General features: G+C 37.7%; 1 protein-coding gene across 5 annotated transcripts in view; it reads right to left on the bottom strand.

Annotated features, from left to right (window-relative positions):
* Nucleotides 1-14,543, bottom strand: part of AMPD3 (adenosine monophosphate deaminase 3) — a 46,487-nt gene that overhangs the window by 8,563 nt on the left and 23,381 nt on the right. For 2 of the 5 annotated variants that reach the window (XM_075163150.1, XM_075163146.1), the window contains exons 9-15: nt 14,301-14,464; nt 12,983-13,109; nt 11,978-12,141; nt 9,773-9,893; nt 8,282-8,455; nt 7,043-7,153; nt 5,803-6,111 (exon numbers count right to left, since the gene is read on the bottom strand). In XM_075163150.1, coding sequence (XP_075019251.1) covers nt 5,935-6,111; nt 7,043-7,153; nt 8,282-8,455; nt 9,773-9,893; nt 11,978-12,141; nt 12,983-13,109; nt 14,301-14,464 — 1,038 coding nt within the window. In that variant the 3' untranslated portion in view covers nt 5,803-5,934. Of the gene's footprint in view, nt 1-5,802; nt 6,112-7,042; nt 7,154-7,493; nt 8,049-8,281; nt 8,456-9,772; nt 9,894-11,977; nt 12,142-12,982; nt 13,110-14,300; nt 14,465-14,543 lie in introns of those variants that run through there. The other 3 variants (XM_075163147.1, XM_075163148.1, XM_075163149.1) reach the window with 3 other exon arrangements.

The raw sequence follows: 14,543 nt of genomic DNA, 5'->3' as shown, positions 1-14,543 counted from the left end.
AATATGTAATTAATGTAACTGTTTCTCTGTCTAGTTACTTGGTTTATCTGTTTGGATCTTTTGAAGCCAAGTGAGAATTGGGAGACGAATTCAGTAAGAGATCTGGAAATTAAAATTGGAAAACTTACCAGTTGACAGACACACCAGGAGGTAAGTGTACTCGAGGAATTAACAAATGTTTATATTTACTGACACCATATTAATGTAATGTGCATGTTTCTTTTTTTAGTGGGAAACGGCATATTTAAGTTACATATCTTTCCTTTAAAGAGAATTCTGTATATAATTGTACAGGTTTTCTAATCTATACTCATTCCAGTTCTGGAAACATAAGGCAACCAGCAAGATCTCTGTGCTGTAGGTTTGAACTGAACTGTTAAATTCCACCCCTGTGTAGCTGTGTGTGCCAAATGCGTTATTTTTAGAAGGAACATCTTAGCTATGGTTCTTTGTGCTTTGTGTCCTGCTGAATCCTGGAACAGTAGCTTCCTCAGGGAGCCTTACAGGTGCTTGATATAAATGGCAGCTGTATGTTAACCTGTCTGGCCTTAATTCTTGGCACTGCATATACATAATTCTTTAATTCTGTATCCAGTAAATACACATGCTCTGTAATGGAAGTAATTATATTGTGACTAATATTACAGTAATGAATTATTTTCTTTGTTTTTCTGTTGTTAAAACCACTCTTGAAGATAACTTACCATGAGGTTTTATCCTCACCTGTTTTAAGTGGGTGAATGGAATTCTGCTTTCTCGTAAGTGTGTCTTAAAAAGTAGTAATTTCAAAACTGAATTTTTTAATTGTCATTTCTTCAGATGTTTGGCTCTAAGGCCTAGAATTTATTATACGGAAACATACTCTAAAGACTGAACGTTCTTTTCCTGTTGCTACGTGTAGCTGAAGTTAACCTGAATGGGACAGCGTTCTTTTCCAGTAACCGCAGCGTACAATCACCAGATAACGTGTTTTGCTGTGAACTAGCCACGTTCCAATAGATGTTATGTCTGTGAGGGATCTGACAACCCATTCTACTTTTGTATCTGAGCTGTCAAGATGTTAATTAGCAGATGATTGCTTACCTATTGCCTACCTCACTAACCTAACTATCAAGGTTAAAATATTAAACACTGCATATAGGTTTTGTAGGCCTGAAATTAAAAAAAAATTATCAGTTTTGTGACCTTAGATGGAGCTTTGCCCAGTGTGAGTCTGGTGGAATGAAGAATACTATCCAACAGGTAATTAAATAATCAGTTGTCTTTGGTTCAAAGTGCTATTTAAAAATACACGGTGTTTTTATGAATTAAGCTTAAATTAGTCAGAAACCTGCCCCTCTGGAATTTGATTGTATGTGGAACAAGGTAGGGTTTTGATACAACAGTCTATGCTTCCATGCTAATGTGGTTCCAACCCACTTTAAGAGACCTTCCAAAAAATATTTTTTACGTGAGACAGTACCTGTTAGTCATGGTTAATGATTAATGAATTAGTGGTGTTGGTGTCTCACTATTATATATACTATTCTCTATGCTGCTTAACAATGATACTTAGTGCTTTGAGAGGTATGGGGGAGAAATACACATTCTTCAGTTACAGATGAGTCTGTACTCTTGTGCTTCATGAGTGCTGCTTGTGTACACAGAGAGACACACACTTTGATCTTTATTACATTTCCTACTGGAGAAAGTAATTTGTGTTAAACTTTTTTTCCTCAAAAGTCATCTTGTAGCAGAATGTCTATGTTGATGCTATTTATTTCAATTTGTCACTTGTTGGCTCTTAGTTGTGTGTTTTGTCAGATACAGCTGTTCTGTGTACTGCTTAAATTGTTTCAACTGTGAGTGTCAGAACTGCTTTCCTGCTCCCAAATTCAGGTGTTTTGACTCTCAGTTTAATACCAAGATGAGGCTCCAGGATCAGGAGGAGAGGTGCTGCATGCCCTGCCCTGATGCCCAGTTTGGATGAGCAGGGAACCAGGGCACCAAGAGACAGTGGGGGCAGCCCCGCAATACAATTTCACTTCAGGACTTAGTGCCAGGTCTTCTGTTGGCACAGATCAGAACAGCTGGTTTTCATTAATACTGAATTGCTTTAAGTCAGCTAAGCTTTTAGTGCCTTCTCCTACATATTGCTTATTATCTTCTCTATCTCCACTGTTTTTTTTTTCAGTTTTCATGCTGTGGTAGTCCTTAATTTTGGTTTAGTCTTCTGTACTGCTAACAGTTTAATTGCATAGGTTTTTAGTTCTACTTAAATGCAGAGATTTGAGCAGCTACAATTTTATTGAGAGGTGTACACACATAAAAACCCTAACCGTATTCTTTTGTAATTTATTTATTAGTGTAATGTTTAATGCTTCCACAAGAGGCGAAAGATAAACATCATTTAACCCAGGCACAGAAAGAAAAAGCAGTTTTTACAGACTTCCCTCCCCCACCCACCTTTTTCAGACTTAGATTTTAACTAGGCAAATAGAACAGAAAGGTTTAGCCACAAGTAAAGAGCAATGATAGGAGAAGATAAGGTAGCTCTGGGGTGAGAAAAAAAATTGTATTATCCAGTGGCAGAGCTAAAATAACGTAACAGAATGGAAGAGCATCACTAGAAATTGTTCAGATAGGTATGTTGTAAACATCAAATAACCATAATTAACCATTTTAGGTGAAAGTATAAAATGCTCCGAGCTAACAGATTTAAGGAAGTCTTGAGTAATGTTTGAACCTTAACAACAATGAAACGATGAGGAAATAGGATACTCTCCCATTCTGAAGCAACACCCGCCCCAATCACCACCTACAATGATGTTCTTCTAGTCCCTCTCTGTTTGAGTAAAACGTCGGCCGTGGGGTAACCAGGTTTGAGCTGAACACGGTCAGGGGGCGGGGGGGCGGAATCAGCAACTGCCCTGTTGCACATTTGAGTAAATGCGTACAACGGTAATTCAGATGTCAGTAACACTTCAATACTGGATCTGCCTTTCATTACGTATATATCCTAAGACTGCAAGGCTATTTTGAACAGCCATACATTAGAACAGAAGTGCAACTTTAAAAAAGAAAAGACGCTGAAGTTTAAGAACTGAACTTGAGAATCAGTAACTTTTGCCTAATTAAAAGATGACCAAAAGAGATGTAGTAGTGGAAGCTTGAAAGGATGTCGGTTTGTTTCCCTAAATGTAACATTATTAGCTCAATTTATCCTTAAAAGCAGCACACAAGGAAGCATAGAAAGCAGAACTTTTGGTCATAACCACTTGTGTGTTATTGTTATTATTGTCAAAATCCCGATTACTGTCCACTAAGTGAATATTCAAATCCAGTTTTGGTTTTTTCCTTTAATAAGAGCTACAGACATATTAGAGCCTGATGTGTTTGAGGTAAGGAAAGCTGAAAAGGTATTAAACATACACAAAGTTAGTATAATATTAAGAAAACTAAATAAGAAATCCAAGTGACAACAAAAGCAGCACTAATAGCAATCTTCTGGTGAAACAACCCAAGTAAAGCAAATGAAAATACTTACAATTTAAATTCTTCAAACCAAGCATGTTGCTTATTTAGCCTGGACAGATGCTTTTCGCAAGTAATTGATGTTATGTTGATAACAATTTATTAGGAAGTTGTACTAGTGAAAACAACACATCTGCGTTTTATGCAGCTAAAATTCTTGAACCACTGTTTTCAGACTTTATCCTAAGAAAATTACACTCGCCAATCCTGATGATGCATTATATGAGCTGCTGAAGTTTCTGTGAGGCCAGTAGGCATTGTAGACTAAGAACTTTGGACAATTTTATTATCATACAGTGGAGCAGTGTAGCATGATTTCACACAATTTTTAGCTGCCCAAGGAATATAAAATCTGGCACTAGTTGAACACTGCAGACATTAGGCTAGGTCACTGAAGGGCTAAAGTAAAGTCTCCCACCACCTGCCTGTAACCATATTTCGGATGAAGAATGTCTGCAATCACTGCAGCTCCCTATGCATGACACTGGCTAACTGTAACGGTGACTGGATGGCCAGAACTCTGCTCCTGTGCCTCGGTCTCCCTCGGAGCAGCCTTACTTCCAGGCTGCTTCCTAAGGGTCTTTAGGTTTAATCTCTCTTACAGGGCTCCTTCAGGGCTACACAGCTATAGGAGGTCATAGGGAATTCCTCCTTCCCTTACTTTGGTGCTATTTCCCTGCAATCACCATTCAGGACAGCAGGTACAATAAAAAAGTGTCCTTGTAGGTATTGCTTTGAACTGCCACAGCCTGAGGAGAAAGAATATGTCTTCAATACATATATACATTTATGCCATTAATGAGTTTTTTGGTATTGGTGATGTCACCACTGCTACTTCTGGCTGCATTTACAAGGGAGACCTGACCAGCTCTTGAAAGGAAGGATGTAGGTGCCCAAGCCCCAGGAGAAGGGCCTGGCCTAAGAACTACAAGTGGCACAAGACGTCTGATGTAGTGAAACATGCAGGGTTCTAGGTCTAGTGAGGCTTGATTGGCTAGTATTCATTATTTACTTTTTACGCATTAATTATGAATTACTGTTCTAAGATGCCTAACCTCCCTATGTATTACATTAGGTACCCAGGTCTCTAACCGTAGGCTCAAGATCCTAGCTTAGGGACTACAGGCCTTCAAATTAAGCAGTGTAATGTTGGACTTACAGGCATCAACATCCTCTGCTGCCCCTAGCTTTGAGTCTTTTTTGGTGTGAAACTACATGCAGCTTCTACAATGTATAGATGCTATCATGTTCTTACTTTTAATCCTTTCTGAATGTATAGTACTGTGTCTTAAGAAGGATGATCAAATAGAAAAAAGATTGAAAGTGATAAATATTCCAGTGGCTGCATTTTACTAGCCACGCCATCATAAATAAAAAGTTTAACATAACATGATTTGAAATAAGATATTTCAGGTGGGTTAGCTTCTGTATAAATAGATAGTTTGACCTCTCATTCCACTCTAATTGACTAAAATACAAACTAACACAAATGTGTAAAAAGATGTCAGAAGTAGGACCAGAACACAGGTCTGGAGTTTCTACCACTGATTCATAAGAACACTTCCTTTGTTTAAGTAAAAAATCTCTCTTTACATGCAAGCAAAATTATCTGCAAATATTTCCAAGTAATTTGAACTGGCATATCCACATATTCCCATTATAAAGCAATAAAAAAGTGTTCTCAACTTTCAAGGCAAAGTTTTCATGATATAATTAGACTCGTTATTACAATGTACAATAGTGATGATTTTGACACCGTGTTTTCTACTTACTAGACTAAAAAGCATTAATCTGCTGTTCTTCACAGTCATCCTACATGACAACAGGAAGTAATTAATTAGTTATTAAACAAGACTACCGGATTTTTTTTCTAGTTTTCCAGTATAACTGCTGAAACATTAAGATAAAAACTGTGTCAGAACACCTTCCAGAATAAAAGGGTAGCCTCAAAATAATGCACCCCATACAAACTGCTAATGAATAAAGGGTTAAATTACAAGTGCTAAATGCCATGATTGCTACTGCGACTATCCAGACAGAAACAGGTGCATGTATACTGTCAGCATCTGCAGAATCCTAAGCTGCATATCACAGGATGCGCTATGAATATTCTCTGTTGTTTTCCAAGCTACAGCATAGTGCACAGTTAAGACAGTATGAAACAAGTGTTACGTGATTCTGAGTTTGCATTTAATATTTACAGCAATCTTACAAAGCCTAATGTTTGTAGAAACTGAAATTTTTTCAAAGAGAATAATGCAGTAAAAGATAACAGCAAACGCCGTTTACCTTCCACAGATACTCTATTTTTCTCTGTACTGTTCAGTTATGTCTTGGTAGCATCAAAGACAGATGATTCAATGTTAATGAGCATCTTATCCTGCTTAGGAGTGAAATGTTCTGGTTTCTTTGAGTTTGTAACTACTTTGACAGAGTAGAAATCTCTTCTGTTCTCATAGCATCAGACAGGAAACTAAGTTCATTGCACAGTGTCTCGTACCTGAAGGCCATCCGGATCTGTGCAACATTTGTCTTTCGAATGTCATTTCCCTCAGGCCCTTCTTTACAGTAATTCACCCCTAAGAATTTCTGTTTTTCCTGTGAACGGAATTAAACATAAAAAGGAAGAAGTCAGTTCAACTGCTTTGATTTATTGTATAACTGAATATTTGTTGGTTGAATGACTCCGGTGCAAGTGAGAAGAGCAGCTTCAACCAGCTGGCCACTGAACTTTACCCCAGATCTTAACCAGTTTTGGAGATTTTAAGGCCAAAGTTTATATATATAATTACTCAGCAGTGCACTCGGTCTGTTTGCTAAAACCCGTTGTGCTAGTGTTCGGTCTTTACTACTACATCTTTCACGTGAGAGGTCAAAAAGAGGCTTAGGTTTCTTCTGTTAGCTAAATGTTGCACAAGAGGAAGGTTAGTAGTTGTAACTAGAGAATATTGCAAGAAACAACAGAATATACTTGTAAAACCTTCACATACCAGCTCCTTGAGAGGAATGTTCGAAAGTAACATAGAAGAGAGGATGCTCTAAAATAAGTCCTAGAGAAAGCCATGGATGTATAGAATTTTAAAGCCAAAAGGGAATTTAATCTAATCTGACTACCTATCTAAACCAGAATATTTTCTGTAGTACTCCCTTCTAAGCAAAAACGTCTTGCTTATGACAGGCAGCTTGTTTTTACTCAATGCAAGACATGATTATAAAATTACTGGCAAAGTAATATCACCCAAATAATTAAAAGTTTGGGAATGGAGGCAGAATTGAGTATAAACAGGCACCTGGTCTCTCTGCATGTTTTGGGCATTCCAAAACAAAGCTAATGAGGAAAAATGTAACATTAGTACTTTTTTTAATGTAAGACTGCATAACAGATAGTTTGTGAATATTTCTGGAAAAGAGGATAGAGATGTGCACAAATACATCACATAAACACCTACTATTCAATTTTCAGACTATTGACTTCCCAGTTCCTACTTGCCCTAATATTCACAAAAGAGATTTTTTCAGCCATAATTACCTTATCTGACAATCCACTCTGTAGTACGCTGTTTCGTGCTATTTCACACAAGTCACAGGTACTTAGTTTCCACACCTGGGCTGCAATAGCATATTCTTCCATGAGAGCTTCCTGTATCACCAAAATATGTTTAATATTAAATTATATGTAAATAAGATGTAAATTGGATATGTACTCATTACTAATTAAGGAATTTGTACATGCTCTTTAGATAGCTGTGAAAAATTAGAGGTTTAAGACATCACAATTACTAATGAACAGAACTGTTTATTTCAAATTTCCCAAGGGCAACTGTTAAATAATTAATAGGCACTGGGTATCCAGTTACCTTAGTCTAAGAAATTGCAGCCTGCAGTCCAGATCCTTAGAGGCATTTATTATCTCTCAAATGAGATCCCAGGGTATATAAACACCTTGAGGATCTAGTTATAAATCTTTAATGAATACGTACATAGACAGATAGCAGGGCAATTTCTCACTTCTGACCCTCCGCACAAGGAGGCTGGGTCTGACTCTAGTGGGCTGTCACAGCTGAGGATCTTCCACACTATGCGTAACTCGGCTGGTGCTGCGTTACATCCATGCAGAAAGCCCCCACAGAAGCTCTCTGTCTTTTCCAGCAGAGACATGTCATGGGCCAGAAGCAAGCCTGGGTGAAGCACACCAGAGCTCAGCTTGTCCTCAGAACACAGACAACTGAGCAATGTACAGGCCACTCCAAGGCACAGCATGACTCAAGTCAATGCCAACCACAAAATTGGGGCATCAAAACCAGTGACCAGGCATTTCTGTCCTGCCAGGCCACCCAAGGGCAAGAATTGGTTTTAGTTCACTGAGCAAACAGCTCATACGTCATCTTCGGAGATTCCACATGGTGTTTTTGTGATGTACTTCCCCAGATTTATTAGTAAGGAAACTGGACTTCCCTGGCACTCTAGAGGATTGTTTATGAAGGCTCAAACCTCCCTTCAGCCTCATCCTTCATTCTATACTTCAACAGCCAACACTGGAGAGGCAAGAGTACAAAAGAAACATAATTAGGAAATCGGACATTTCCCTCTGAAACCTAACAGTGAGTAGTAGACTGAGAATGAGGAAGAATAATGAATGAAGTGACTGAAAGACATGAAACTTTATCTCCTAAGCAATGATATCAAATATCATTCTGGTATAAGGTCATTCTGGGCCTACGTGGTACTGTTGCCAAATTCAAAGACAAGTGCTTTTTGCAATTTTTACCTTTGTGTAATGAAACTGCATAGGATCATCTGTGGACAGAGAGACATGAAGTCCCTTATGTAGAAATTCCCGTAGTGGATTTTTTGAGTACTCCAGGAATAGGCTGTTGTTACTAAGTGGAGACATAGCAATGGGTATTTGTGCAAGATAATAAAGATACTGGAGGACAGGACTCTGCAAAACAAAACACAATCAGTATTTAATGGTACTATGGATAATGAAAAAAAGAAGGATTTCCCGTGGATAAAATGGAAACAGCACTACAGAGGGAGGACTAAGACCAAAAAAAATTAGGTTGACACTAAACTCTGACTTCTTTAGAAAATATTTAAAAGTCTGAATTTTAAATGTTACTGAACTTTATAAAAATAATTTACATTCTTCAACATGTGTGTCATCCTCTTTTTAAAAATATGATGACTAATATTTCTGTACATTAGTAAGTATATATGACTATTAAGGGCACTGCATTTGATCCTAACTGCATACCTTCCCCCAAAACCTGAAAGTCACAGATAACAGATGTGTAAGAACTGCTAAGCAATTTGTTGTTTTCAAAATTGCAGTCCAACAGGTAAATTTTAGGAGCAGAAGTAGTTTTAATTTATTAGAAGTCGTGTGTTGCTGTTGCACATAATATAAATAATCTGTGGTCACCTCATCTTCATTACTATTTTTGGCTTAACTAACTGTGAACCTAACAAAGGTCTTTATTATCTGCTATGCCAGGTTATCGCACCAGGCTAAGCAGGAGAGAGTGAAGAGGAGAATGCATAAGAGAACTCTTTCCAAAAAATTACAATAAACTCAGTGCAAGTCTGCCACCCACTGACCAATTATTTTAATCACAAAACGGTGGCCTGGGGATGAATTGTATGATGGTTTTTATTAACTGATATGCCAGGAACAATAACATTTGTCCTGTGATACCAATCAAGTTGTATATAAAATATTGCTGTGTTATATAGCGATGTTAAATTTCTTGATCAAATGATCCCAGTTACTCTAGATACAAATAATCAAAACATTAAGGAACTTCTGAATGAACCTTGAAGTACAGGGATGCCAGTCAGGGAAAATTACCTTTGTCCCTGTCCAGAAGAAACTAGAGCTTTCCTTAAATTTTTCTGGGACCTAAACGAGGGAGTAGTAACAAGTCTAAGCAGTTTTTTCCATGTAATTTTAGCTCTGCTTGGAGTAACCAAAACCAGATGCCGCCAAGTCCTTGACATATCTGAACAGTTGATCCTCCCTATAAAGACATAGCTTTAAAATAGCAACTTAGGAAAAGCTATATTTTTGTAGCTTAAATAAGAAATAGGAAGTTCAGCTGAGCTTATTTATTTCTGATCAAAGTGAAGAATTACTTGTGCCTTGCTAAGAAAATTAATTCTGGGCTGCTCAGATAAAGTCAATTTGTGACTGCTGTTTGAACCAATGACTGATGTCTAAGCAGATAGTGATTGGTTTAGGTGAGCAACCAAGCAATACCTTCTTCAAGAGCAATCCATGAGATATGTTGTCTGCTGTCAGAAAGGCTGATACAAGGTGTGTGATAGACCCAGCTTCTCCACAGTGAGGTCGAAACAGGAAAGTACACATGCCTCTTTCCCTGAGGAGATTAAAAGCAAGTTCCACTAACAAAAAATACACTGTTCTTCATCTATTTTGTATATAATTATCATTAATGTGGGAATTCAAAAAAAAACCCAAAAGTTGCACATTCTCATACAGTTTGACATGACATCTAATCAGGCCTACCTGTGGGCTGCTGTCAAAAGGGCAGGTCCCTCCACCCAAGCCCCTTCCACCACCTGACGTAATTGTGTCTTCCTTCTTCTTTCTTTCCCCAGTTACATCTCATTTACCAATTGTTTAGCTACTGGGTGAACAGTTATTGAACTGATTTCAGTTGAGGGAACTGGCAGATGGAAAGCTAAGTGAACTGATGCAACGTGTGGCCGCATAATTCCTAGATTCACATGAGGGAAGAAGTGGAAGCACATGGCCAGGAGTTAGCTAACACTACCTAGTGTGATGACAACCTGCCATCTCACCAGGTTAAGTGTAGCATAAAACCACACCCTCAGTAGCACAGAGATGATCTAGGAGTGTTAGTTATTACACTAGACTTCACACTATAATTTCTAGAACTATTTTATTTTTATCATCTATATTAAAAATTATGCTGGGTTTTAGGTTATAATGGACCCTGTTATTCAGCGCAGACAAAAGTCCCATAAGTATTTGGAGATGTTCAAAACAAAGAATTTCAACAAGGACTGCTAGAGTATAAGGCAGTTCTAGGATGGATGTTTAGTAACATTCCTCCTGAAAATGGATGTGAGGATGTAATCCATCCTCACTGACTTCAGTAATACTACCAAAAATAGAAAAGTCTTGTAATGGACTGGCTGTGGTGTCTCAAATACTCAGTACGTTTAACAGAGTGAACAGTTTTACTGACTCATTGATGAATTGTGTCATTATCTCACCTAGCTGTAAAGAATATTTAATGATTATCTAGGGAGATTTTCAAACAGTAGTTGAAATGATCTTGAGGTAAAAAAGAAATGCCTAAGTTCTGACAGAATCTCTGTCTTTGGAAAAGGAAAAAACGTAGACTACAGAGAATGTAAAGGAAGTCAGGAGAAAGGGATGACTTAGATATCCTGCTGTACTGGGTCCTTTCCATTATAGCACTAAAACTAACAACTAGGCCTGTTTGTTGCAGGTACAAGCTAATTTAAGGTGGATGTTTCTATTATGAGTTTTGATTACATCGGGTGGTAGAGAAAGAAATGCTTGAGGTAGCAGTGGGAGAGAAGAAATAATATTTTGAATGTTAACTTGGATAAGACCTGTTAAAATGACAAATCTGTGCACCTCCTATACGAAAATCCCAAAATGTTTTATAAATAATATTGAACCAAATCCTTGCAAGGTAAGTCATGACAACGTAGTATCAATGGATAACCTCACTGTGCCTGAAGTTGAGTCAGTTGTGCAGATCACTCAGTGAGTCAGCCACAGAGTCAGAAACATAACCTCGAGTTGGATTTCAGGCTTTACTGAGCCTGATGCCAAAATCTGTTTTTACAGTCATGATCTCACATTCCGTATCGTAACTCCTCCATTACTTGCCTAGACATTGGTCTCGAAAGTAGTAAAACTGAGTGAGTCAACAAGCATGCTAAAGTGAGTTAGCTAGATGTGCAGTTTATAATTATGTCTTCCTTTGTCTATCTTTGATAACAGCAGCAGCCCTTATTTCACAACATAACTTTGTATCTCTTAAATTACCAGGAGATAGCAAGCTACCAAGAGGTACATTATATTTGGAAATCCACTGTAAATCCAAGCAAAGGTCAACAAGTCAATTCTGTGGGGTTTCTTCTTTTGTTTTGTTTGATACATTCAGGTTTAAGGAATTCACAAAACAAAAATACACACAAATGTGAAACCAAGATACTAACCTGATGCCTTTACAATTTCTGAATATTTCATTTGAATTCATTTTGCAGTTAATGTTTTCAAAATAACTCATGTACTCCTCTTGGACTCTTTAAAATATTATATATTTTATATTATATATTTTGCTTCTAAAGACACATGATCTAGACACTGACTTAGATTGAGACCAAGATTGTTGATTTTTCTTTCTGGAAGCTTGTAAAAGAGAAAATGACTACTTACCTCCTAAGGTTGTTTAGCAACATGATGTTCACATACATATAATACAAATAATAGCTATACGGGGGATTCTTCTCACTGGTCCAGAGGTCAGGGTTAAGGCTCTTGTCAGAGAACATATGGCCACTATGTTTGGATTCATCATCAACACTGTCAAAGCCAGTCACCTGGTGGGAGAAGAGATTCACAGAAATCAGTGTTTTCAAGAAGCAAACTTCAACGTTACTTATCTTACTTCAGGACTTGCTTGTATAAAGCATCTAGTCCTCTTTCTTCGTTTCCCTCTTTGTGCTAGCAGTCCTGCTGCTCTGTCCTCCTACCATACCATGCAGACAGCAGGAATAATGTGTTTTCTCAAAGGAGGTTTCACCCATTATTTTCTTCTGAGACAAATAGGAGGCCCAGGTGCACAAAAGCCTTCAGACTCCTGTGGGGGGCTTAGGCATGTAAAACTCCCTGAAGTCCAGATTATAATCCTTTAAACTCATCTGCTTTGTTATTTGAAAAGCAGCTGAAGGCCAGAGGCTCCCAGGAAACCTCAGAGTTCTGATTTGGGGCATACTCAGAAATGTCTCTTTTAATTACATCCCAGCAGCTACATCCCCACATCTCTCCTGAGTCCCATCAGGATCTACACAATGCTTCCTTTCAGTTGCCTCCTTTCTGGAGGCCAGTCCCAGAGGCAAGCTCAAAGTACACCTCTGGATTACGGTGTTCCCTTTGCATAAGAGCATGTGAACGTTTTTTGGTCCTTCTTTACAGAGAGGATTACCAACAGGACAAATAAATAGCTGTTGAGCTGTTTCAGAGGAGATAAACAGCAACTATTTGACAAAAGGACCTTACCCAGGCTATTATTAAATTGTATGTCGGGGCTTTAAAACAATAATACAAGTAATCTATGGAGGAGGAAGCCTTTTCAGTGTCTGGAAACAGCTGTGGACAAACAGAATTTATGAGTAGGAGAGGATCCATTTCATGTGAGACAGAAAATCCAAACATACTTACATATTTGAGGAAAAGGTGCAATTCTTTGTGGTCTTTGGGATTGATTGTTGCTTCAAACAAAGGTACAAAGATGTTCTCCAACATCTTCCCAAAACTAGGCAGAATATTTTTTGACCTAAATATGTCACTGAAGGGGAAAAAATATACACAGTTGTGACCATTCTTTAATCAGCTTATATTTTTTCTCCATTTTCATATTTTCTGTTACTTTTGTATATTCTACAGCTTCAGTTCTACCAGGATTCAGAAATTTAAAGTTTATGCCAGGGCAGGGATTGTCTCTGTGCTCTATTTCCTGCACTGCCTGGCACTCTGCTTCATCCAGGCGCTGTTGAAGCTCCCGAGTGCTCCAAAAATAGAGACAGTATGCAGGGGTAGATGCTGTCTCAAGAACGGTGACCCTTTCCCTTACAGCAATCCAAGCACTAATAGGAGAGAGAAGGAATTACCTCTCATGAAAGATTCTGTTTTCCAAAGTTGTAACTACTCCAAAAGAAAGTAGAATGTTCTGCTCTAGTGAGCCTCCCAGAAAGGAGGGACAGTACTTCAGTGTGTTACTAAGTGCATGACTTAATGAAAGTGTTGATTCCGCTATGTACTTAAGAAATTGCTGCGTAAGAAATCAGAGGAGAGAAACTTTTTCCCTAATGAAAAGCACACTCTGGGGGATATATGCGACCATGACAGCTCTTTCTCTATTCATACTCCAACTATGCAATTGCAAAACATGAAGCTCATTTATTAAGACTGAAAAAATTATCATGGGAGACTGTATTACAATATACAGTATTAGAAACAAAGAACCATTTAATAAAGTCCCAAAGGATGCTTAAAAACTAAGAAAAACTGGTATTGATTTAAGCTTGCAAATCAGCAATCTGGGTTGCGTTTCCAAGTTCACTGTCATTTAGTCACTGATCTTGAGGAAGTTTGATGATAACAGTTTTACAGAGCATTTTCTACTCCTTTATGGAATTCAAGAGTTGATTTATTTTCATTACTAAATTGTATTTTAACTTGCCTTTGAATGGAGCTTAATTTCACCCAGTTGTCATTTTTGTTTTTATTATCTTCAGACTTATAAATAATTCACAGTAGTTTTGAATATCTTCATAAAGAGTAGATTCAAACCCCGTCTCCTGTATTCCACCCCCAGACTGTCAGGAAAACTGCAGCAATGGTCAAGAATAAATTTCCCAGACTGTTGCTTATAAATAGAACTACAGGACAACCTATAAGCCATCTAAAAAATATCAGAAATTAAAACAAATCATTGGTATGATTTCAAACTATATTAAAATTACTCCTGATTACTTACTAGATTCTGGGAACCTGAATTATCCAGCGCATATTAGGGGAATAAACTTTATGCTTAATGAACCATTTTGCCAAGTTCAGCCATTCATCTGGAGACCGTCCATAAATGGATAAGCGGGGTTCTGTATACTGGTACTTACTTTCTTCTAGTTCACGGGCTACTTCCTATTAAGTAATAAATATATTTGCTTTAATATGGACATGGAAGATCATTTACAGCTCGTAGTATATTTATCATTGTATT

This window comes from Calonectris borealis, chromosome 14 (genome assembly GCF_964195595.1).
Source record: "Calonectris borealis chromosome 14, bCalBor7.hap1.2, whole genome shotgun sequence".
In the NCBI taxonomy this organism is placed as follows: domain Eukaryota; kingdom Metazoa; phylum Chordata; class Aves; order Procellariiformes; family Procellariidae; genus Calonectris; species Calonectris borealis.
Note: the sequence above shows the minus strand (reverse complement) of the source record. Positions and strands in the feature narration are given on the sequence as shown.